The 27486-nt window shown below is 37.5% G+C and overlaps 1 protein-coding gene across 1 annotated transcript in view; it reads left to right on the forward strand.

The window, feature by feature from the left end:
- Positions 1-27486, forward strand: part of RSF1 (remodeling and spacing factor 1) — a 148184-nt gene that overhangs the window by 50503 nt on the left and 70195 nt on the right. The window contains exon 2 of the mRNA XM_065937197.1: positions 5112-5203. Coding sequence (XP_065793269.1) covers positions 5112-5203 — 92 coding nt within the window. The remainder of the gene's footprint in view (positions 1-5111; positions 5204-27486) is intronic.

The raw sequence follows: 27486 nt of genomic DNA on the forward strand, positions 1-27486 counted from the left end.
CTGGCGTGCTGCAGTCCCTGCAGTCGCATAGATTCAGACAGGACTGAGCGACTGAACTGAACTGAACTGAAGCAGGTAGATCTTAGAAGTTCTCATAAGGGCTTCTGTGGTGATCCAGTAGTTAAGAATCTGCCTGCCAATGCAGGGGACACAGGTTTGACCCCCTGATCTGAGAAGTTTCCATATGCCACGGGGCAGCTAAGCCCATGCACCACAACTACTGAAGCCCTTAAGCACTGGAGCTGGTGCTCTGTAACAAGAGAAGCCACTACAGTGAGAATCCCGTGCACTGCAACTAGAGAAAGTCCACATGCAGCAATGAAGACCCAGCTCAGCCAATAAATAAATAAAAAATTTTTTAAAGTTCTCAGAAGAAAAAAAATTATAACAGTGTATGGTGTTGAGTGTTAACTAGATTTACTGTGGTGATCATTTTGCAGTGTAAGAAATATTAAATCGTTATGATGTACACCTGAAAGTAATATTATGTCATATGTCAATTATACCTCAACTAAAAAATAAGTAGGTAAAATGTCAAGTAAAAATGTAAAAATCTGAAATTTTAAATGACAATAGTATGTTGAAATAATCAGTTATATAGTGTTAAATTTTATAATTTAACATAAAATATTAAAATTAATTTTGACCTATTTTTACTTTTATGAATGAACTACTGGAAATTCTGAAATTGTGTGACTCATTTTGTATTTGTATTGGATAATGCTGTGAAAGAGCCAGTGCTTTAATAAGGAAGGCAAGTAATATATAATCTACTTCTATATGCCTTTATCAAGAATGAATATATTTGTGAAGTGAGATGAAATCATATTTATATATTTATTTTTGTCCTTTTGGATTTTTTAAAATAAAATTTATTTTGACTTCTTTAAAAATTTAAAAAATTTTATAGGTACCAATTGTATCAAAATTTTTTGTGATTTCATTTGTCTGTAATGTGGAAGATATGCATCGAACACGAGTGCAGAGCTTTTATTCAACTGATAAATGAGTGATGAAGATAATAGGCATAGGCATTCCAAGGACAAAATGTTGCTGGAATCATTGTAAAGGTATCACAGAGACTTTGGGGGCTTTTATTGACCAGACATTAAAAGATAAATATGATGCAAGTGGCAGAAAACAGTAAACTAGAGCGCTTGAATAAAGTCAAGATGGGTTGTGTACTGAGTATGCTTAGTGGATACTGAACAGGCCAGAATGATTTGAATCAAGGATTTTAGTGTAGAAGAGAGAGAGGAGGATTGGAGAATTAGGTTGAGACTGAATGTTGGGACTCTGAGGCCTTGGTGAGAAATCTGAATGAGTTTATTAGGGGCCATCAGAGATATTTATGAACTGGAAGGTGGCATGGAAGCAGTACTTTTTCTTTTTTTCTGTAGATTGCTTTGGATACAGCAGAGTATCCATAACTGTTTTTCTGAAGTGAGAAGATGCAATGATATCCTGGAGAAATCGGGGGAAATAGGGAGCAGGTTTGAGATGTTGAAAGGTACTACTGCGTTTGGGGAAAAGGAAAAAGGAGCAATTGAGACTGACCTTGGATCCCCAAATATCATGACAGAAATGAAAATAAAGGTATTTCAGCTTTATATGATGTTTTGTGTTTTTAAAACTTTAAGATGGCCAGTTCAACTCTTTATTACAGATGAGGAATTTGAGAATCATTGTTGAAAGAACTTGGCCAGGGTCATGGTCTTCTTAAGTACTAGAGCTAAGAATTGAGCCCAGGTCTTTTCCTGATCTGTTGTCATTGGCATGTACTCAGTTGCCTGTCAATGCCTCCGTTTTTCTGGACTCTTTCACTTTGTGCAGCCAATCCCTAAGTTTTGTTATTTCTGTCCTAAATATATCTCAAGTCTCCCCCACTTCTCTTGGCACCACTTCTGCCTTAGTTCCGGTTTCTACCATCTTTCTGGATTGATAGTTTCCAGAATTTATATCTAGTCTCTTCCCTGCATACCATTACTTAAAACAAATAAGCAAATAAAAGCAATATGTTTTCCTGCAGTTCAGTTTTTGAGAGCTTTCTAAATTATAGAGCATTCTCTTGTATCTTTTGAATAAAATGTAAACTTTGTAGCCTGGCCTTATAAGGTTCTACATGATCATGCCCCTTACCTGGGTGCTTCCAGTTCCATGCTCACTTTGTTTTTCAGCGTTTTATGTCTTATTACTTTGGTAAGCAATGTCCTTCCCCCGTTTTCTCCACTGTACCCTCAGTCCCATACATTCTGGTCTTGCCTGAGTTTGATTGTCAGTTTACTTGTTTCTAATCATCCCCCCTGTGCTTCTTCCCCTTACCTCCAGCTCACCCACTGTTTACCCCTCTGAGAAGAGTCCTTCAGGTAGGTCTATTAAAGGTAGCTACTATTTCTTGCTTACTGATATAGGTGGACTCACAGACATTTGTTGAATGGGAAAATGTTTTTATACTTAAGGGTCATTTCAAGTTAGAAGTGACTTTAGTGGAGAATAAAGAGTCTGAAAGAATAACTGAAAAAAAAAATTAGTCACCTTTCAACCTGTACTTCAGAGCCCTTGTATACTGCAAGGTGTTATGTGTTTCACAGAAAAAGATTCCGTGACCAAATATATTAGAGAATGCTGCAGACTATATCCAAGATAGGAACATAAGACTGCATGTAAGACTATAATCAATAAAGGCTTCAGGAAGTTCTATAGTAAAAATAAGTATATATTTTTTGATACAGCATTTTCCTAATATATTTGATTATGGAAACTTTTTAGATAGAATAAATGTAATTTCTCCTAGGTTACTAGCAGTATTTGGGAAATGCTAAATGTATGTGTCTTTTATTTCCCTCAGGTCTAATTAATACATTTATACCACATAATCAGGCTCATGCCCAGAGGATATTTGGAGGAACTCTGGTTCTTTACATAGTTGAAAGGGAAAACTTTAGGGAAGATATCAGTTCAGTTCAGTTCAGTCGCTCAGTCGTGTCCAACTCTTTGCGACCCCATGAATCGCAGCACACCAGGCCTCCCTGTCCGTCACCAGCCCCCGAAGTTTACTCAGACTCATGCCTATCGAGTCGGTGATGACATCCAGCCATCTCATCCTCTGTCGTCCCCTTCTCCTCTTGCCCCCAATCCCTCCCAGCATCAGGGTGTTTTCCAGTGAGTCAACTCTTAGCATGAGGTGGCCAAACTACTGGAGTTTCAGCTTCAGCATCAGTCCTTCCAATGAACACCCAGGACTGATCTCCTTCAGGAAGGACTGGTTGGATCTCCTTGCAGTCCAAGGGACTCTCAAGAGTCTTTTCCAACACCACAGTTAAAAAGCATCAATTCTTTGGCTCTCAGCTTTCTTTATAGTTCCACTCTCACATCCATACATGACCACTGGAAAAACCATAGTCTTGACCAGACGGACCTTTGTTGGCAAAGTAATGTCTCTGCTTTTTAATATGCTAAGTTGGTCATAACTTTGCTTCCAAGGAGTAAGCGTCTTTTAATTTCATGGCTGCAGTCACCATCTGGTGATTTTGGAGCCCAAAAAAATGAAGTCTGACACTGTTTCTACTGTCTCCCCATCTATTTGCCATGAAGTGATGGGACCAGATGCCATGATCTTAGTTTTCTGAATGTTAAGCTTTAAGCCAACTTTTTCACTCTCCTCTTTCACTTTCATCAAGAGGTTGTTCCTTGATGAAACAAGTTTTTTTTTTTAGTTCCTCTTCACTCTCAGCCATAAGGGTGGTGTCATCTGCATATCTGAGGTTACTGATATTTCTTCCAGCAATCTTGATTCCAGCTTGTGCTTCTTCCAGCCCAGCGTTTCTCATGATGTACTCTGCATATAACTTAAATAAGCAGGGTGACAATATACAGCCTTGACGTACTCCTTTTCCTATTTGGAACCAGTCTGTTGTTCCATGCCCAGGTCTAACTGTTGCTTCCTGACCTGCATGCAGGTTTCTCAAGAGGCAGGTCAGGTGATCTAACATTCCCATCTCTTTCAGAATTTTCCACAGTTTATTGTGATCCACACAGTCGAAGGCTTTGGCATAGTCAATAAAGCAGAAATATAGCTATCTTCAAATATTTGAAGGTTCTATTAAAAGAGGAATTGAAAATATTTTCTTTGAAACTAGAGAATAAGAGCAAGAACCAGGGAGAGGAAGATGTAAGTAGGCAGAGGTTTTACTTTGTATAAGGGTAACTTTCTAATAATTAGAATTTTCTAAGATTGAGTAAATGTTCTGTCCCTAAAGCTTGTCAAGCAAAGATTTATAGGGATGCTGTAGAGGAGTTTAGCACATTAGGTAAGTAATAGATCAGAAGGGTAGTTTTCTGCAATAGTTTGAAAACGATTAGGCTCTTTTTCTGAGATATCTATCAATAGGAATTTATATTCATTCATCCCTTTCTAATTCTGTGAATCCATGTCTTGGTTTGCAGTCTCAGTCAAGAAATCAAATATGAGAAATATACAGTAGAAATTTTAATTGTATGGTTAATTGCTTTTACTTGATTTTTTTTTTAATAGACTTTATTTTTTAGAGCAGTTTTAGATTCACACAAAGAAATTCAGCACAAAGTATAGAGAGTTCATATATACGGTCTTTCCCTAGGAATATATTAATAAAACGTCTCTCACTGTCCATATTCCACAGTATCATGGTACATTTGGTAAAATGAATGAACCCTACGTTGATACGTTATCACCGAAATGTCTACATTTAGAGTTCACCACCACCCCCCCTTTTTTCCCCTATTTTTTTGGCTGTGTGCAGCGTGTGGGATCTTAGTTCCCCAACCAGGGATCAAGCTGCAGTGGAAGCATGGTGCCTTAGCCATTGGACCACCAGGGAATTCTAGAGTTCACTCTCAGTTGTTGATGTTTTGAAAGATAACGTGAATATTCTTCCTTATCTTTAAGAAAGTGGTTTTTAGTTGTTTCTTATCCTAGTGTAGTCTTTTCGGATTTAGAGTTCTAAAAGATAACTAGATCAACATCTGTATTGAAAAAGTAGTCATCTTTCAAGAAAGTTCTTTTTTTTTTCAATAATCTCATTAGAAATGTTTTATTTTGCTGACTAACAGTATTTTTTCTTCCTTTTAAGTACCTAAAGAATTGGTGGAGCTCCATTTGAAACTGATGAGGAAGATTGGTAAATCTGTTACAGCAGACAGATGGGAAAAATACTTGATCAAGGTAAATATTTATAAATCACCTTCTCTGAAAGATTATTCTATCTAGCATAAACTGATGTTATGTTTCATAATGTGCTCTGACTTTTAAAATGTTCTCATAAAGTTGCAAAATATGAACCAGAAATCCATATGACTACTATAACTTTTGCAGCAACTATGCACTGGTCTAGAGTCCTAAAGATTTTAGAGAGTTACATATCTTTTGTGCCAAACTCTGTGCTCAGGACTCTTCATGTTTCCTCTCAGCTGTTCCTTAAAATCACCCTAGTCAACTTAATTAAGGTACAGACAAGACCCAATAAAGTTGTCATTTTCCTTTGAGATCACATAGTATGTGTCAGTTCAGTTCAGTCGCTCAGTCATGTCCGACTCTTTGCGACCCCGTGAATTGCAGCACACCAGGCTTCCCTATCCATCACCAACTCCCAGAGTTTATTCAAACTCATGTCTATTGAGTTGGTGATGCCATCCAGCCATCTCATCCTCTGTCGTCCTCTTCTCCTCCTGCCCCCAATCCCTCCCAGCATCAGGTTGTTTTCCAATGAGTCAACTCTTCGCATGAGGTGGCCAGAGTATTGGAGTTTCAGCTTCAGCATCAGTCCTTCCAATGAACACCCAGGACTGATCTCAGCTCTGCTGTTAACAAACTTTGGGTCCATGGATGATCTGCTTTTGCCCCCCTTGTATCTCAGTTTCTTCATAAAATGTGGAAATTAGAACAAGATGATTTTAAAACCCTTAAGTTTTATGGTCATAACCACAGATTCTGAGTGTTTTTTTAATTGAAATATATTCACATAGCATAAAATTTGCTCTTTGAAAGTATGCAGTTCAGTGTTTTTTAGTATATTCATAAGGTTGTGCAACCATCACCGTTATCCAAAACAGAACCTCTTCATTGCCCCTAAAAGAAACCCTCATACCCATCTGCAGTTACTTCCTCCTTCCCTAGTCCTTAGCAACCACTGATCTCTTTTCTGACTCTATGGATTTGCATATTCTGGAGGTTTCATATAAATAGAGTTACAGTTTGTAGCCCTTGTGTCTGGCTTCTTTCCCTTAGCATAATGTTTTTAAGGCTCATTTATGTTGTAGCATGTATCAGAACTTTGTTCCTTTTTGAGCCTGGTTAATAGTCTGTTATGTGGATAATACTACATTTTATCCATTTATCAGTTTATGATATTTGACTTCTTTCTGTCTTTTGGCTATTATAAATAGTACTGCTATGAACATTTTTGAACAAGTGTTTTGGTAGATGTGTTCAATTTTTTGAATATTTATCTAAGGGTAAAATTGGTAGGTCATATGGTAATTTTTTAACTTTTTGAGAAACTACCAAACTTTTTCCAGAACAGCTCCAATGATTTACATTTCCCATAGGAACCTATAAGGGCTCCAACGTTTCCACATCCCTCCTTACCAATACTTGTTATCGAATGAGTGATGTTATTCATCCCAGTGGAGATGAAGTGCTACCTCGTTGTGGTTTTGATTTGCATTTCCCTTAATGTTTAAATGCTGTTGAGCCTTTTCCTCATGTGCTTGTGTGTCTTCTTTGGAAAAATGTCTGTTCATATCCTTGTCCATCTTTTAATTGACTGTCTTTGTTTTTGAGTTTTTTTTTAATATATACTGCATACTAGACACTTAACAGATTTATGGTTCACAAATATCTTCTCCAATTATGTGTTATCTTTTCAGTTTCTATGTAATGTCTTCTGATGCATGGAAGTTTTAATTTAGATTAACTCCAGTTTTTTTCTTTTGTGGCTAGTGCTTCAGTGTCATATATAAGAAGTCATTGCCCAGCACAGGATCGTGAAAATCTAATCCTATGTTTTGAGAGCCTTTATACTTCTAGCTCTTAAATTTAGATCTAACCCATTTAATTTTTGAATATACCCTTAGATAGGAGTTCAGCTATATTCTTTCACACATGGATATCTGTTTGTTCTGTTATGATTTGTCAAAAACATTATTTATTCCCTCACTGGGTTGCCTTTACATCCTTGTAGAAAGTCAGTCGACCATGAGTGTGAGAGTTTATTTCTGAAGTCTTCATTCTGTTGACTTTCATGTTGTTATTTATGCTAGTACCATATAGTCTTGGTTGCTGTGGTGACTCAGACAGTAAAGAATCCACCTGCAATGTGGTAGACCTGGCTTCGACCCCTGGGTTGGGAAGATCCCCAGGAGGAGGGCATGGGAATCCCCTCCAGTACTCTTGCCTGGACAATCCCCATGGACAGAGGAGCCTGGTGGGCTGTGGTTCAGAGGGTCACAAAGAGTTGGACGTGACTGAGTGACTAAGCACACAGCACACTCATATTGTTTTGGTTATTGTAGCTTTGTGGCAAGTATTTAAATTGTTTATCTTTTACAAAATTGTTTTGGCTATTCTACGTCACTTTCATTTCCTTATCCTTAAGCTTATCCTTGAGGATCAGCATCTGCGAAAATGCCAGTTAGAATTTGTATAGGGATTGTATATAATTTGTTGATAAACTTGGGGAGTATTGGCTTCTTAATAATAGTAAGTTCTCTGATCCATGAACATGAGATGTCTTTCAAAATATGTAAGTCTTCAATTCCTTTCAACAGTATTTTGTGGGCGCTTCCTTGGCCACCCTGCACTTCCAATGCAGGGGCATAGGTTCAATCCATTGTTAGGGAACTAGGATCCCATGTACTATGTGGCGTGGCCTAAAAATAAGTAAAATTAAAAAATATATATTTTGCAGTTTTCGAACTCTGGTCTTAGACTTTATTCCTTAGCATTTTGCCATTTTTGATAGTATTGAAAATGGAATTTTCTTAATTTCATTTTCATATCATTCATTTCTAGTGTTGTGGAAATACAACTGATGATTGTATATTGATCTTATATGTTGCAACTTTGCCAAAGTCATTTATTAGCTCAAATAGCTTTTTCTATAGTAAATTCCTAAGATTTTCTATGTACATGATTAGGTCATCTGCAAACATTTACTTCCTCTTCAGTCTGGATGCCCTTTATTTATTTTTCTTGTGTAATTGCTTTCCTGGAACTTCTAATACACTGTTGGATGGAAATGATGAGAGCAGACATCTTTGTCATGTTCCTGATCCTCGGGAGAAAGTTTTTGGTCTTTCAGCTTTTATTATGTATGTATGTTATTTGAGGGTTTTTCATTGATGTCCTTTATCAGATTGAGGAAATTCTCTTTGCCCCCCTGGTTTGTTGAGTATTTCTGTCATGAAAACTGTTGGATTTTGTCAAGTGTTTTTTTCTGCATCTATTGAGATAACCACGTGAATTTTGTCCTTTAATGATCTGTAGTGTGTTACATTGATTAGTTTTCACATGTTGAAACCTTGCAATCCTGCATTCAATCCTATTTGGTCATGGGCCACGATCTTTTTTATATGTTGTTAGGTTTGATTTGTTAATTTATTTTAGAAGATTTTTGTGCCTATGTTCATAACAAATCTCGATTTTCTTTTTCTTGAGGTATCTTTGTCTGGTTTTAAAATCTGGGCAATGCTGGTCTAATGTTGAATTGAGAAATGTTTCCTCTGCTTTTATTTTTTTTATGGATGTTTGTAAGGTATTAGAATTGAACAGTGAAGCCATGTGGGCTTGGGCTTTTCTTTGTTGAAAATTTTTTTGTTTGTTAAACCAGTCTTTTTAATTGTTACTGGTTTATTCAGATTTGTATTTCTTGTTGTGTCAAGTTCAACATTTGTGCCTTTGCAGGAAACTGTTCATATTATTAGATTAACTGTTTTGAAGTGAAGTTGCTCAGTTGTGTCCAACTCTTTGTGACCCCAGGGACTGTAGCCTACCAGGCTCTTCTGTCCATGGAATTCTCCAGGCCAGAACACTGGAATGGGTAGCTATTCCCTTCTCCAGGGGATTATCTGTTTTATTGGCATACAGTTGTTCATAGCATTCACTTACAATTCTTACTTTTCCAAAGTCTGTAGTAATGTTCCTCGTTTCTTTCCTCTTTTTACTGATTTAGTGTTCTCTTTCTTCCTGGTCAGTCTAGTTAGAGCTTTGTAAAATTTTATCTTTTTAAGAACCTACTACTTTTGGTTTAATTGAATTTCTCTGTTGTTTTTCTGTTTGATTATTTTCTTCCTTCCACTTGCTTTGTGTTTAGTTCTTCTTTCCTTAAAGTGAAAGTTTAGATTATCAGTTTGAGGTATTCCTTTTTTTCCAATATATTTATTTTCAGCTCTTCCATCTAATCCCTGCTTGGCTTCATCGTATAAATTGGCACATTGTTTTTTATTTTCATTCATTTCTAAGTATTTTCTCTTTTCCTTTCTGATTTCTTTTTTGACCTATTGGTTATTTAGTAGTATGTTGTTTCCACGTTTCTGAATTTCCCCAGTGTTTTCCTGTTTTTGATTTCTAATTTCATCCTATTATGTAGGAGAACATGCTTCGTCCTTTCGTATTAAAAAATAATTTTTCTACTTAGATATTTATAGGGATTTGCTAACTTCATATGTATGTTTACTATCCTTTTTTCCCCCTGATTTTTAAGACTTTTGCTACCCTGTAAAGTTTATACACACATACACACTCTTATATATAAATGTATATTTTCCCTTATCTTTTTTGATATGCTAATGTCGCTACTATTTTATTTAAATAACTATAAACTCTCCATTAACTTTTTTTTTTAATTAAAATATTTTTTGTTTTGACTCTGCTGGGACTTTGTTGCAGGACATGGGCTCTCTCTAGTTTTGGTACTTCTTGGAAAAGACCCTGATGCTGGGAAAGATTGAAGGCGGGAGGAGAAGGGAACGACAGAGGAGGAGATGGTTGGATGGCATCACCGACGCAATGGACATGAGTTTGAGTAAACCCCAGGAGTTGATGATGGATAGGGAAGCCTGGCCTGCTGCAGTCCATGGGGTTGCAAAGAGTCGGACACAACTGAGCGCCTGAACTGAACTGGGTTTTGATACATGGGCTTCTGATTGCGATAGCTTCTCTTGTTGGGGAGCATGGGCTCTAGGGCACACGGGCTTCAGTGGCTGTGGCATGCGGGCTCAGCAGTTCTGGTTCCTGGGCTCTAGAGTGCTGGCTCAGTAGTTCTGTCATGTGGAATCCTCCCAGACCAGGGATCAAACCCGTGTCTCCTGCACCGGCAGGCAGATTCTTTTACCACTGAGCCAGCAGGGAAGTCCCTATCCAGAGTTCTGATGTTAAAAAATCTGTGCTCCCTTCTTGGTTTCTCAGCACTGTTGATGTCAGGAGACTTTTATCACTTGTCCGAATCTAAGCTGATTGATCTGTAAATCTGGGGAAAATGCAATGTTATTAAATATTAGCATTCATCTTTCAGAATTGTGAGAATTTAATGAAATAACGTATGAATGGACTCAAAACTAATGTCTGACGTTGGCTTCGAGAAGGAGACTGTTAAAGATGATATATTCTGAAGATACTATCAAAACTTATATTATTACCTTGTTTTTAAGATATATAAAAGATATGTTAATGTAATTCAGTTAATGTTGTTCAGTTGCTAAGTTGTGTCTGACTCTTTGCTACCCCCTGAATTGCAACATGCCAGGCTTCCCTGTCCTCCACTATCTCCCAGAATTTGCTCAAACTCATGTCTAATGAGTCAGTGATGCCATCCAACCATCTCATCCTCTGTCGTCCACTTCTCCTCTTCTCCTTCTACCACACAACAAAATCTCTTAACATGTTTACTGACCTGGTAGGTTGTTTCTTAAATTCTGAAGGCAAAAATAGATGGCTTTATATGAATCACAAAGACAAATGAAAATAAGCTCAACATGGAGGTGTCTTTACTGTAATGACTCTATGGAATCTTAGTTGTATTCTGTTCGTTGCTGTCTAGGCCACTTTATTTAGTCTTCACATTTTTATGGCCTTAAATACAGTCCTTTAGAAAAAAAGGAAGGAGAAAGTACCTTCTGTATGTGAACTCAACGCAAACTCAGCAGGAGTAGGTTCATAGATGGATATCCCCATTTTGCAGATGACAAAACTGGAATTGCCTTTTAAAAAATGTCTGTCCTTCATGAGAATTCATGAGAACTAGACCTTGTATGCCTTATTGACTTTCATATACATCAAAAGCCCTCAAATTATGGCCCTCTGCCTATTTTCATAAAGGTTTGTGAGCCAAGAATATTCTTTTACAAACAACATTTACAATCAGTTTCTTGAAAGAGTAAATACTTTGAATTCCAATTAAGTCAGCTATTCTCCACCCCCAAATAATTCTCTGCATCTCATTAGTATATCTGAATTACAAAAATTGTACAATTATTAATTATTAGATATTACACATAACATAATGTATATATACTACCTAGTATATCACATATAGTTATTGTATTTTAAATTTCATCAAAGAATATGTGGAAATGTTTTCTCTCCTTACAGAGATGCCAGTAAAAGATTCTTGACTTAACCTCTTGGCCTGCAAAGCCTAATATTTACTGTCAGGTGCTTTACAAAAAAAGTTTGCTCACCCTTGATAAATATCATGCATAGTACAGTGCTTGACACATCGGTGCTTAATAATTATTTGCTGAGTAAATGAACTGTGATTATAAATAACTTTGCAAAGGACACAAAACTAAGTTACCAACCAAGGTTTTTCTGACTTTGTAACCTTAAAAGCAATGAAGTTTTCTTTATGGGCAGTAAGAAAGAAATCGTTGTTTTAAAAATGAACCTTATGATTATTTGTGTATATTTTTTTCTTCTCTAAATCATCAGGCGTGGACATTTTATATGAAACCTGATAATAGTATCAATACTGGGTATAACTGATCAATATTTGATAATAAAGTTTATGTAAAGTTATAGTTTTGCTAGAAATATAATTTAAAAATCAAAGTACAAGTTTTTCTGTGGCCAAAAGCTGTATAAGGAATTTTAGCCATTCTTCTCTCTACATTGTTAAGAGTACTGTTGATAGTCTAGAGAAGAAACTGGCACATGATAGCCAAATCCAGGTAGCTCCTTGGTTTTGTAAATAAACTAATATTTGACATTGCTCCTATTCATTTACATATGATCTATGACTGCTTTCAAGCTGTACAGTGCAATGGTCAGTGATCTGTTTAATGGACTATATGATCAACAAAGCCTAAAATACTATCAGCTGTTTACGGGAAAAAGTTTTGACACCTGGCCTAGAAAGCACATTAACATTAACCATCTATTTCTCTATTTCTCTTAGTTTTGTTCTTTATGAAATTTGAATACCAGAAAGCCACTTGGTATTCATCTGCTGGATAGATAAAAAGGACAAGGATGAGTAAAGAGCATATCTGTACTTGCTGCAGAGCTGCTTTTGCCTGTTTTTCAGTATCTCTCATATTAGTTATCTGCTGGTTCATAAGCAGATTGGAACAATGTCTATCTTTTGGACCACCATTTACCCAGCTCTAAGCATGTGGAGTGACTGAACAAATGTATTTGTATGGAGTCGCTAAGTAATCAGTTTCCTTAAAAGTCGATTGCTAGAAAAAGTTTTATCCAACACTGACTCCCAAAGCTTTAGTCTACTTCAGGCTTTTACACCAGATTACACACATCGCCATTATATCCTACTGACTGCCTAGTGAACTGCTTCTTGTAGCAAAATCAAACTCAACATGTACCAAAAGCCAAATTATCTTATTCCTTGATCTTCTCATACATATTGAATCCATGATGTATTCATATCCCCACCAACATCCTGACCTCAAACCATGATTCTGGCATATTAAACACAAAGGTTTAAAAGTAGCTGTTATATCACTTTAAGAGTTATTTAGTGATTCTCTTTCTCTTAAAAATCTAAACTCTGTCATAGCATTCAAAACTCTTAATGATTTAGCCACTTTCTTTAGCCACATCTAATGGCAGTCTCTCTTGTGTACCCTGCTAGTTGACTCATATTCTGTGTCATTCATGGAACATGGGATCTTCTTCATTCCTAGAGTATTTGCATATACTGTGTCTTCTGCCTAGGATGCCTTCGCACAAACCTGTTTGCTTGTCAAACAGTTACCCTTTAAATATAACCTCAAGTATTAACTTTCTTCTTGAGACCTTTCTTTTCGCAGGAAGACATTCCAAATGTTCCTCCGTGGATTTATGTGTAACTCCATTATAGAAATTACCATATATTTTTTATTGCATGTACACTATGTACCAGGAACTGTGTTTAATACTTTCCTTACATAGCTCGCTTTTGAACTAAATATTATCCTCCTCTTATGCACAAGGTAGTTGATTTTGAGAAACTGAATAACCAGACAGATCTCACATTGCTAGAAATGGCAGAGCCAGCATTCAAGCCCAGGGCTTCCTGAATTTAGTGCTTTAAAATACTGTTGGTATTGCCCCTTATATTTGTCTTTGTTGTAAATTATAAGCATCTTGAATGCTTTTTGCAGCTTTTATACATCAATGTTAGGTGAATTAATTATTTAAATTATTTCAAGTTTCTTTCACTTGACTGCTAATAAGATTAACTCCGTGTTTACTTCTTACTTCTATTTATTGGTTACATTAGATATTTTTCTAGTGGAAATTTTACTTTCCCTGTTAACATGGCTTTTGATCTTTTATCTTTCTCAAAGTGATACTGTTGTGCATTTGTATTATGGAGAGCAAATTCTGTTTAAATCTAGAGCTAATATCCATTATCTGTTAGACCCTGGTCTTTGGCTCATAGCAGATGTTACCAATCTAAACTTTTCCTCCAACCCTAGTTTAGCAGACTACACTGCTACCACAAATCAGTCAGCAATGGCATGTTTGCCGTGTCTTGTTGTGTTTCTCTTAAACAGTTAACTGAGACCTGTAGAATGAGCAGAAATTTGCTAGGAAATTACCGATAGTTTGACTTCACTATAATATGGAGAATGGCAGTGAGTGGAAGCCTAGGGTTCATGTGAAAGAAAGTTACTGTAGTAATTCAACCAACCAATTAAGAGGCCTGAATTAAGGTTTTGGCAGTAAGTATGGAAAGAAAGGGCTTCCCTGGTGGCTCAGATGGTAAAGAATCTGCCTGCAATGCTGGAGTTGCAGGTTTGATCCCTGGATCAGGAAGATCCTCTGGAGAAGGAAATGACAACCCATTCCAGTATTCTTGCCTGGGAAATCCCATGGACAGAGGAGCTTGGCGGGCTATAGTCCATGGGATCGCTAAGAGTTGGACACGACTGAGTAAACAGCAGCAACATGGAAGGAAAAGGATTTAGGTGAGAGCTATCAATATTTGGAAGGTAGAGTCAGTAAGTCTTGATACCTGATAGCGGCAAAGAGAGGTGTCTAGCAGCTCACCTCAAGAAGGGCATTCATTGTTGTGCTCTATCCTGGACTTGCTAACATATATGCTCCAATATCATCCAGTATGTAAAGGAACCTGAAAATCTAGCTGGTGACTTTTAAGGTGAAGTTACCCTCCTAAAAATAAAGAAATCTAGTTAGTAGAAATTTAAAACAGCAGTTCTGCAAAGATCTGTTAACCCCTTAGTTGGATTGACCTTGGCCTTGTTGGGCTTCACATTGCTTTTACTTGGTGAGTCATAAAAAAACTTCTCTGGCAGTAAACTCTTATGCTACCATGAAACTCCTCTGTTTGCTGTGATTGCTAATGACTTTAGATACCACATGAGCAAGTTAAGACATCTTATCATGGATAAACAGATATGTGCCTTCAAGAAATTCAGTACCTGTATGTCTGCTTTTCTGCCACCCTGCCTCCTGCTCAAACGCAGCAGTAAAAAGGCCCTAAAAGTAATAGAAAAGCTAATTTTTAATTAATTATCCTTTAAAGGAATTGATTTCCTTTAGCTCTGAATTATTTCTAAGAGACAAATGGTAATTTATTACTGCTATTTTTCTTCAGTTTTGTGATTTCTTCGGTGCATGCCATACCAGTGATTTAGAGACAGTTTTTCAGTGAAAAAAGAAATACTGTCACACTGAATGTAGTGATCAATGGATTTTAAAAGGCTCTTGATTTTAAGAAATGTTAAAATGTGAAAATAAATATGTTTATTTGGATAAGCAGAGTATTTCCTGGTGTTCAGTACTAGAGGGATAATGACATTTAGTAGAAAATAACCTAATGTGTCTTTTCTGGGGTGTCTATCTACCACTCAACAGAAAATTAACCTCATTTGTCCCTCAAAAGTAAAGGGAAGATAATACATAATCGCAGAACTCTTTGGAAAGTGATTAAATTAGATAATGGTTCTTGTTCAGTCACTCAGTCGTGTCTGACTCTTTGCAACCCCATGGATTGCAGCATGCCAGGCTTCCCTGTCCTTCATCATCTCCCAGAGTTCACGCACACTCATGTCCATCGAGTCAGTGATGACATCCAACCATCTCATCCTTTGTCGTCCCCTTCTCCTCCTGCCTTCAGTCTTTCCCAGTGTCAGGGTCTTTTTCAAATGAGTCAATTCTTTGCATCAGGTGGCCAAAGTACTGGAGTTTCAGCTTCAGCATCAGTCCTTCCAATGAACGTTCAGGACTGATTTCCTTTAGGATGGACTCGTTGGATCTCCTTGCAGTCCAAGGGACTCTCAAGAGTCTTCTCCAACACCACAGTTCAAAAGCATCAATTCTGCAGCGCTCAGGCTTCTTTATGGTACGACTCTCACATCCGTACATGACTATTGAATAAACCACAGCTTGGACTAGATGGACCTTTGTTGGCAAAGTAATGTCTCTGCTTTTTAATATGCTAATTTTGTCATAGCTTTCCTTCCAAGGAGCAAGTGTCTTTTCATTTCATGGCTCCAGTCACTGTCCGCAGCAGTTTTGGAGCCCAAGAAAATCAAATCTGTCACTGTTTCCATTGTTTCCCCATCTATTTGCCATGAAGTGATGGAATGGGATGCCATGATCTCCATTTTTTGAATGCTGAAATTTAAGCTAGCTTTTTCACTCTTCTCTTTCACTGTCATCAAAGAGGCTCTACAGTTCCTCTTTGCTTTCATAAGAGTGTTATCATCTGCATGTCTGAGGTTATTAATATTTCTCCAGGCAGTCTTCATTCTAGCTTGTGCTTCATCCATCCTGGCATTTCACATGATGTACTGTACGAATAAGTTAATAAACAGGGTGACAGTATACAGCCTTGATGTATTCCTTTCCCAATTTGGAACAAGTCTGTTGTTCCACGTCTGGTTCTAACTGTTGCTTCTTGACCTGCACACAGATTTCACAGGAGGCAGTTCAGGTGGTCTGGTATTCCCATCTCTTTAAGTATTTTCCACAGTTTGTTGTCATCCACACAGTCAAAGACTTCAGTGTAGTCAATGAAGCAGAAGTAGATGTTTTTCTGGAATTCTCTTCCTTTTTCTGTGATCCATCAGATGCTGGCAATTTTATCTTTGGTTCCTCTACCTTTTCTAAATTGAGCTTATACATCTGGAAGTTCTTGGTTCATGTACTGTTGAAGCCTAGTTTGAAGGATTTTGAGCATAACCTTGCTAGCATTTAAAATAAGTAGTTTTAACATTTGTTGGCATTGCCCTTCTTTGGGATTGGAATGAAAACTGACCTTTTCCAGTCCTGTGGCCACTGTGGAGTTTTCCAAATTTGCTGGCATATTGAGTGCAGCACTTCGACAGCATCATCCCTTAGGATTTGAAATAGCTCGGCTGGAACTCCATCACCTCTACGGCTTTGTTCGTAGTGATGCTTCCTAAGGCCCACCTGATTTCACACTCTAGGATGTTTGGCTCTAGGTGACAGCTGAGTGATCATACCATTGTTGTTATCCAGGTCATGAAGATCTTTTTTGTATAGTTCTTCTGTGTATTCTTGCCACCTCTTCTTAATATCTTCTGCGTCTGTTAGGTCCGCACTGTTTCTGTCTTTTATTATGCCCATCTTTGCTTGAAATATTCCCTTGATATCTCCAGTTTTCTTGAAGAGAGTCTTTCCCATTCTGTTGTTTTCCTCTATTTCTTTGCATTCATCACTGAGGAAGGCTTTCTTATCTCTCTTTGCTATTCTTTGAAACTTTGCATTCAGATGGGTATATCTCCTTTTCTCGTTTGCTTTCGTTTCTCTTCTTTTCTCAGCTATTTGTAAGGCTTCCTCAGACAGCCATTTTGCCTTTTTGCATTTCTTTTTCTTGGGAATTGCTTTTTTACCTCCTCCTGTACAGTGTCACAAAACTATGTCCATAGAGCTTCAAGAGTTCTATCAGATCTAATCCCTTTAATCTATTTGTCATTTCCACTGTATAATTAGTAAGGGATTTGATTTAGGTCATACCTAAATGGCCTAGTGATACTCCCTACGTTCTTCAATTTAAGTCTGAATTTTGCAAAAAGGAGTTCATGATCTGAGCCACAGTCAGCTCCTGGTCATATTTTTCCTGACTGTATAGAGCTTCTCCATCTTCAGCTGGGAAGAATATAATCAATCTGATTTTGGTATTGACCATTTGGTAATGTCCATGTATAGAGTCATCTCTTGTGTTTTTGGAAGAGGGTGTTTGCTATGACCAGTGCTTTCTCTTCGCAAAACACTGTTACCCTTTTCCCTGCTTCATTTTGTACTTCAAGGCCAGACTTGCCTGTTACTCCAGGTGTATCTCTTGACTTACTACTTTTGCATTCCAGTCCCCTGTGATGGAAAGGACTTTTTTTTTTTTTTTTGGTATTGGTTCTAGAAGGTTTTGTAGGTCTTCATAGAACTGTTCAACTTAAGCTTCTTTGTCATTATTGGTTGGGGGATTGAATCTGGGTGTCCTGCATTGCAGGCAGATTCTTTGTAGTCTGAGTCAGCAGGGAAGCCCATTTTGTCAATAGATACCTTTAATCAGAATGGCAGTTTCAGTAAGGCTCATTGCTTTTATTCCTTAGGCAGCTTGTCATCTATTAGGAAGTCATAAGGACCATCTTTTTTCATTTGTTATTTTGGACATATTTTGACAAGGGTTAGATAGTTCTATATGGCTTTTATTATTCAAAAATAAGCTAAGGTTGTTATGTTTCATTTTTTTGGCCTTTGTTTATTAAATTGTTTTTCTTTTTAAAATTGAGGTATAATTCATACAACATAAAAGTTTCTGTATTAAAATATATTAATTGATTTTTAGTATATTCATTATGTTGTCCAGCCATACCACTATGTAATTCCAGAACATTTCCATCACCCCAAGCAGAAACTCTGTACCCATTAGCAATCTGTTCCAGTCACAACCCCTTCCTGTTCAGATCCTAGCCAGCTCTCACTCTCCTTTCTGTCTCTATGAATTTGTGTGTTTTGAACATTCCTTATGGGTGAAATCATAAAATGTGTGGCCTTCTGTGTCTCCTTCATTTAGTATAATGATTTGAAAGTTTGTTATGTTATATATAGTATGTATTAGTACTCCATTTCTTTTGATTGCAAAACATTCTTCCATTTTATGGTTAATACATTTTACTTATCCATTTTCAATTGATGGTTATTTGGATTTTTTCACCTTTTGGCTATTAGGAATTCTGCTATAAATGTTGATATAAAAGTGTGGCCATGAATTTTTCTCTTCTCTATGTACCTAGGAGTGTATAAAATTGCTGGGTCATATGGCATTTTTTTTTTGAGGAACTGCCAAACTGTTTTCCATAGTCACTATACTATTTTACATTCTCATCAGCAATTTATGAGGGTTTCAGTTTCTCCAAAACTTACATTTTTGTTACAATGATAAGAGCTAATATTTGAGAACTTAATATATACTAGATCCTATGGTATTTTACATACAGTATCATTTAATTCACAGCACAAACTAGATCATGGAGAATGAATAACTCCCAAAGTCACATAAATAGTAGATGAGGAAGCAAGGATTGAACATAGGTTTGTCTTGTGCCACAAAATGAATACGTAACGCTCTGTATATTGGAAAGCATTTTCATGCTTTTAACTCTGCAAATATTCTTTAAGGAGTATCATTTACTCATTCTTCCCTGGTGGTAATGAGTCCACCTGCAGTTTGGGACACCTGGGTTTGATCCCTGGGTGGGGAAGATCCCCTGGAGGAGGGCATGGCGACCCACCCCAGCATTCTTTCTTGGAGAATCCCCGTGGACAGAGGATCCTGGCGGGCTATAGTCCATGGGGTTGCAAAGAGTTGGACATGACTGAGCAACTAGGCGCACACACGTTTACTCACGCTCAGTGCGTCAGTGGCCACGATTTACCATCATGAGTGAACTGCATGTGGTAATGTAGTAAGAGCACCGGATTTCTAACCGGGAAAAACCTGAACTCTGCTGATTACTAGGTATGTAAGTTTAGTCAGTTCTTGTGAAAGTATGTGTGAATTCTCTCAGCATAGTACTTATCAAATAGTTGGAACCCAGCAAATGTTGTTTAAATATTAAAAATAAATTGTCAGGAAAATAGTAAGAGTTTTACTTCTTTTCTGTGTCTGGCATTCTTTTGGAAATTGACAGAAACTTAGACCAAATTATTTATATTTGTAGATACAAAATTGTTGAGTTGCATCTGCTTTAGTTTTTCTTCTGAACTTCAGGTGGTCCAGTGAATGTTTTGTGTTGATAATAAATCTGAAGACTTTTCCAGTCAGAAGGGATCAGTGCCTTAATTATGGCTGGGAAATCTTCTGTGCAAGCGTGCCCTTGTAGTAGACTTCAGAAACCTGCTTTTCCCATCCAGAGGTTTTTTTTTCCCCCAAGTGTGCACACTTGTATTATTCAGAACCTCTCCATGGTATACTCAGAAGTGTTGCTCCTTTACCTATAACTCTAGTATTAATGTGTTTTGAAAGAAGTTGTGTAAAAATAGCGATTAATCAGCATCATTAGCCATTGAAGAAATGAAAATTAGAAGCACAGTATTACTTTATACCTAATAGGGTAACTCTTAAAGGAAAATCATAAATATGATGAATTTGTGGAGATGCTGAAACTGATGGGAATACAAAATGGTGCAGCTGATGTGGAAAACCATTTGGCCCATCCTTAAAAAGCTAAACAGGACTTTCCTGGTGGTCCAGTGGTTAAGACTGTGCTTCTAATACACGGGCCACGAGCTCCATCCCTGGTCGGGAAGGTTCCACATGGTGTGCTGTACAGTCAAAAAAGAAAAAGCTAAACATATAACTACTGTGTGACCCATCAGTTCTGCACCTCGCTGTATACTCAGAAGAACCGAAAACAGACTCACAGACACTTGTATGCCAGTATTTATTGTAGCTTAATCCATAATAGCCCAAAGGTTGACACTACCCAAATGTCCATCAGTAAACAAAATGTGATACATTCATACAATGCAATATTTTTCATCCTTAGAAAGGAAAGAACTTCTTATATTTGCTGTCACATGGGCAGTCCTTGCAAACATTATGCTAAGTAAAAGAAGCCAGACACAAAAGAACATATATTAAAGTAGATTAGAGATTATGAGGTGCTACAGAGTGGGAGGAGAATTGGGAGTTAATTCCTTAAAACTTAAAGATCTTCTGTTGAAGGGAACTCCCTGACAGTCCAGTGATTGGGATTCCACCCTTTTACTGCCGAGGGCCTGGGTTCAGTCCCTCGTTGGGGAACTAATATCCCACAAGCCAAGTGGTGTGGCCAAAAGAAAGTTTTTGTCTGGATAATAAAAAAACTTTTGGAAATAAGAAATATCAATGATTATACAGCATTGTGAATGTGATTGATTAAGACCACTAAATTATACACTTAATGACTAAAATGGTGAATTTTATGTTTATATACAAAAATATTTCTCCATATACTAAATTCATATATATCTCCACAATATATAAAAATGCAACAGTCAGGGAATTTTCTCTTGATCTAGCAGTAACCTTAACTTCAACATGTTTACTATCATATTGTGTACAGATCTAATAAGGCAGCCCATTCAGTATAGTATAGGGTTTGTTGTTTAGTTGCTAAGTCGTGTCTTGAGTCTTGCGACCTCATGGACTGTAGCTTGCCAGGCTCCTCTGTCCATAGGATTTCCAAGGCAGGAATGCCTGGAGTGGGTTGGCATTCCTCCTCCAGGGGATCTTCCCCACTCACAAATCAAACCCACATCTCTTACATCGCCTACATTGGCAGACAGATGCTTTACCCCTGAGCTGTCAGGGAAGCCTGCTGCTGCTGCTGCTAAGTCGCTTCAGTTGTGTCCGACTCTTGTGCGACCCCATAGACAGCAACCCATCAGGCTCCCCCATCCCTGGGATTCTCCAGGCAAGAACACTGGAGTGGGTTGCCATTGCCTTCTCCAGTGCATGAAAGTGAAAAGTGAAAGTGAAGACGCTCAGTCGTTTCCTATGTACCTTGCAAGTTTTATTTACATATTGGGTATTTTAAATATATTTGAAACAAAAGTATCTTGAAACAATATTTACAGTTTGAAGAACACTGATCTACTTCCTGCTGCTGCTAAGTCACTTCAGTTGTGTTGAATCTTTGCAACTCTATGAACTGTGGCCTGCTAGACTCCTCTGTCCATGGGATTCTCCAGGCAAGAATACTGGAGTGGGTTGCTGTGCCCCCCTCCAGGGGATCTTCCCGACCCAGGGATTGAACCCACATCTTCTATGGCTCCTGCATTGCAGGTGGATTCTTTACCACTGAGCCACCAGGAAAGCCCAGTCTACTTCCTAACAGCTCTTAATTCTCTTTGTTTTCTTCTTGTGTTCCAGTTTGTTCTTGTTGTGTTTTTCTGGGTCCATTTTCAGGTTTGCATTTATATATGTAGCTGTGGCACCATGAAGATCTGATTAGATGTCTTCCTAATCTCATCAGTTTTTTTAGCAAGATAACCTCCATTTTACAGAAGACCCTGAAATTGAGAGAGGTGATTTACCTTGACAGGATCACACTGTTGATAGAGCCTGGATTTGAATCTCAATCTATTTTATACTAAAACCTTATTTCCCTTCCTATGTAGATTATTGATAAAAAGTAGATCTCTTGGAAAGATGAACTTAACAATTATACTCTTTCCACTTGGGTGTATTTTAGGTATATGGTTTACTCTTATCTATGAATATAAAATCACTATGATAGAGATTTGATTTTTCTTGCTGGATTTTTGCCAGAAACTTTCAAGGTACCTCTTACTACCCTTCAGAATAGACTATTGAGAGTAGCTTCTCAAATTTTTGACTTGTGTAAATGTGCCATATTTGTAGGTTAACAGATTCCAGCTGCCTATCCAACTGAGTCCCTTTTGCAAGAGTTGTAGCATCTTACTTATCCTGATGTCAATCACAGTGTCTAACATACAGCAAAATACTGATAAAGAACTATTTATCCTTTTTGTGGAATAAACCCATTAATTGATACATGACTGTGCTCTTGTCACTTGGGATTTTGGTATTCTTTTGATTTTTAAAACCACATTGCTTGAGAAATCTTGCCATTGAAATATATCCAGTATATATTTTAAGGAATGAAAGAATCTTCCATTCTATATGTTACTCTTAATATGCATTGTTATAGGCAGTATTCCCAGGTAGCTCATCAAAATAGTAAGTTGACTCTGTAGTTGTATCAGAGATTACTGATAGTGTAAATATTTAGTGTCCACAGTCAGTAAGATCATGAACCTGGGAGATACTGTAGAAAATAGAAAGATGATCAGACTTTGTTTTGCTTTAAAAAATCTTGTAGCTTTATGGGCCATCCACCCCAAATGAAGTAATATTTGTGAACGGTCTATTGTAAAGAGTAAAACATTTACTATATAATGTATTAAGCATAAAGCTTGTTGCTTTTGTAAGACACATGCACTAACGGAATCTGCCTTCTCTTGAGTATCCTCTGCAGGGTTATTAGGCCAAGCTTCATCACCTTTTCTGTGAGTTATTGCAAAACAGGCTTTAGTGGGTCTCCTTGACCTTGGATTCTCTCCTCCTGTCTTGCCATAGTGCAACAGAACTGTTTTTCATCAGTACTTCCGAATGCTTGTTGAGTCCTCATATTTATGAGCAATGGCCTACTTTCACGGCCTTGTCTCTTCCCACTCCCACCCCTCAGCACTCATGATTTAGGACTCGAAGGGCTCGGCATAAAGAGCTCTCTTATTCGCCTTCACGTTGACAGAACATACCAAAATGTTCACAGCCCCATTGGTTATCATATTCTGTTCTGTTTCTTCTTGAAGTACTATTTATTTACCTCCTTTTCTGGTAGAACCTCATTCATCCTTCAGGTCCTAGCATAAATGTCACCACTTGAATAAAAGTGTCACACCTTCATCCATTGCCTGAAGGGTTTCTGTCCTTTATTTTCATAGTAGTTCATAGCTATACCAGTTTCTCAGCTTGTAGATGACTCAGTGACTGCTTCTCCCCTCTAATTACTTGTTTTCATGACTTTCTCTGAATTCTGAACTTCTCAGCACAGAGACTGTTAATTCATCTTTGCTTTTCTAATACTAAATGTGCTCAGTAAATGTTTCATTTAGTCGTCTGGAAAGAATATTATATATAAAATAGTTGGACATATTTACATATTTGGTCAGGGGTACTTGGTGAGGTTTAATTTGAGTGTAATAACAAAACTACATGATTTCTAATTCTCAGTCTAGCCTTTGTTCATAATATGGTTGGTGAAAACTGACCTAATTGGTGTCTTAAATATATTACTGATTTCACTATAAATCACTAGAGATACTTATTCCTATTTCTCTTATTTCTTGGCTAAAGCACAGAACCTCCTAAGAATAATAGTACACACATGTAAAGACTTATGAGAATTGACTGAATTAATATTTTAAAGTGGTTGGAATAGCACTTGGCGTGTGGTAAACACACAATAAATGTTAGCTCTTGCTCTTCTAGTCAGGAGTTATTGATGGCTAATTTAAAATAATAATTTTTTAAATTAAGGTAAAAACATCATTTTTGTACGTCTTTTGTTTATTCATTAGATATTTGTTTTGTGCCTGCTGTGTATCTCATGCTTTGTCACACCCTAGGGATAAAAAGATGACTTCTCAGAGCTCAGCCAAAAAATTCTTCTCGACTCAGACTTGAAAAGATTTTAGTGAAAACTGTACGGGATGCAGTGGAAAGATCTGAACCGGAGTCATAGCTTCAGTTTTGATACAGACTCAGTTTAGTCACTAAATTTGAGAAGGACATTTCTTAGATGTATATAATAGGTACCTAAAACTCTGTAGGTATAAGACATCTCTTTTCCCTCAAGTGTTCCTGTATACCTTCAATAAAAGCACTTTTATCCTTCCATTTGTTCAAGTCAAGGAATTTAGATGTCACCTTTGAGTTTCCTTTTCAGTCACCCTCCACATCTGTTCTTTCCAAAGTCCTTAAAGTTCTTCCTTCAAAATACAGCTGTTTGCTTTTTTCTGTTCCCACTACTACACCATAGTCCGTGTCATCATTGTCTCTTCCTTTAAAAGTTTTGTAGTTTCTGTTCTTTCCCCTCTGCAATCTATTTTACACACAGCAGCCATTTTTGAAACATATATCTGATCTAATTTTCCCCCATTAAAAATCGTCTCTTCATATTAAAACCCTCCTACACTGTGGGGGCGGGGGTGGGTGAGCAGGGTGTAAATTGGTGCAGCCACCATGGGAAACAGTAAGGAGGCTCCTTTCAAAACTAAAAATCGAGCTACCATATGATCCAGCAGTCCCATTCCTGGGCATATACATGAAACTAACACAGTATTTTTTTTTTTTTTATTAAAGTATCGGTGATTTATAGTTTTGTATTGTTTCTTGCATATAACTGATTCAGCCATAGTCTTCATATTCTTTTGGTTATCTTAGTCTTACATATTATGGTCCATTGCAGGATATTAAATATAGTTTCTTGTGATACACAGTAGGACCTTGCTGTTATTTTATATATAGTAGTTTGTATCTGCTAATCCCAAACTCCTAATTTAGGAGTTAATTAAATTAACTGCTAACCTGCTAACCCCTTTGGGCTTCCAGATGGCTACACAGACATAGAGAACAGACTTAGGGACATGGGGCCAGGGGAGGAAGGAGAGGGTGAGATGTTTGGAGAGAGTGACATGGAAACTTATATTACCATGTGTAAAATAGACAGCCAGTGGGGATTTGCTGTGTGTCGCAGGGGACTCACACCTGGCCTCTGTAACCCAGAGGGGTGGGGTGGGGAGGGAGGTGGGAGAGAGGGGACATATGTGTACCTGTGACTGATTCATGTCAATGTTTGGCAAAAACCAACACAATTTCTGTAAAGCAATTATCCTTCACCTAAAAAGTCAATAAATTAAAAAAAAAAAAAAGAATATTGATCTATAAAAAAAGAATCCACCTGCCAATGCAGGAGACACGGGTTCCGTCTCTGGGTCAGAAGGATCCCCTAGAGAAGGAAATGGCCACTCCAGTATTCTTGCCTGGAAAATCCCATGGACAAAAGAGCTGGACAGGCTACAGTCCGTGGGGTTGCAGAGTCAGACGGGACTGAGCATGCATGTCATCTGCTTTGGTAACCGTGAGTTTGTTTTCTGTGTCTGTGAGTCTCTCTCTGTTTTGTAGATGAGTTCATTTGTGTCAAATTTTAGATTCCACATATAAGTGATGTATCCTATGGTATTTGTCTTTCTGTTTCTAATTTCACTTAGTATGATAATCTGTGGGCCCATCCACGTTGCTGCAAAATGACATTTTATTCTTTTTGATGTGTGAGTGATATTCCATTGTATTGTATATGTAATACATGCCACATTCTTTATCAATCTGTCGATGGACGTTTAGTTGCTTCCTTGTCTTGGCTATTGTAAACAGTGCTCCTGTGCACATAGGGTGCATCTTTTATAATTAGAATTTCCTCTGGATAGATGCCCAGGAGTGGGATTGCTGGATCATATGGCAACTCTATATTTAGTTATTTTAGGAACCTCTTTACGTTTTTCATAGTGGCTGTACAAGTTTACAATTCCATCAGCAGTGTAGGAGGGTTTCCTTTTCCCGACACCCTCTCCAGCATTTAACACAATATTCTGAACCACTTATTCTACCCACTCTTCAAAATGTAAAAAATCCTCCCATCGCATTTGAAATTAGATTTTAATTTCTTACCCTGTCTTATATAATCTGGCCTTTGGTTTCCCTTTCTTTTTTTCTCCCCCTTATTCTGCTTCATTTACAATGATCTTTTTTCCTGGTTTTGGATATGTCAGACCTCTGTGCCAGCTTGTTTCTTCTGTCTGAAACGTTCCTACACCAGGTCTTTCTATGGCTGATTTCTGTTTATCAGTCATGTCTCAACTTTTTGTGTCAAATGTAAGCTTTTTAAAATGAGGCCTTGCCTGAGCACTAAAGCTTTTCTCTCTCACAGTGTTCTGTTTTGTCTGCACTTGATATTCTCTTATTTTCACCCATTTGACTACCTCCTAGAATATAAGCTCCATCGTGGCAGTTTGGTTGTTTTCTCTACCGTGGTGTCCCAGCTCTTTGATTAGTTCCTGCCGTAGAACAAGTACTCAATAAATATTTGTGGAATCACTGGATAAATGAATCTCTTTAGACTTCATGTTTTTAAATTGTAAAATAAAGATTTCCATCTGATTGATACTAAGGGGCTCCCTCATCAAAGGTAAACAAAACCAAACACTAGTTAAAGGCTGTAATGACAGATTTATTCAGTAAGTACTCTAGTAGATGGAGCTTGAACTCAATTTCAGTTTGCCCAGAGGTGGCTGGTATTTTAAAGGTAGGAAGAGGGAGTTGGGGAGATGGTAATGAGAGAGTAAAGGAGTTGAGCTGGGTTAGGGAAATAAAAAATTCACAAAAGCCACTTATGAGAGTTGGTCTAAGTCAGCTTGATTAGGCCTTTTGTGCCTGCAACTTCTTCAATCTGATGATTACATACAAAAGGATTGGTTTTCAGGTCCTTGAGAAGGACACACCTGTCCTGTAGGACATATATATATATGTCTCAAAAGTTTAGAGGAAAGATTTACAATTAAGTTTGTTTGTTTTAAAAGTAGTTTAGGGGGAATTCCTTGGCAGTCCAGTAGTTAGTACTTGTCATTTTCACTGGGATGGCACAGGTTCAATTCCTGGTCAGGGAGCTAAGATCCTGCAAGCTGCCTGTCATGACAAAAAGGAAAAAAAAGAGAGATTTAGAGGTCCTCCTGGATCTGATCAGATGTTGGCTGGAGCAAACAATAAATCCTTTTGGCAACCTTAACTTTTCTAGACAACAATGAAAGAGCAGGGGTGTGTCCTTAGGCTGATAGAAGCCATTCAAGTGTTGGTCTAGTCTCTCAGTGCCAACATTTGGATGATCATGCTGAGA

This window comes from Muntiacus reevesi, chromosome 5 (assembly GCF_963930625.1).
Source record: "Muntiacus reevesi chromosome 5, mMunRee1.1, whole genome shotgun sequence".
NCBI lineage: Eukaryota > Metazoa > Chordata > Mammalia > Artiodactyla > Cervidae > Muntiacus > Muntiacus reevesi.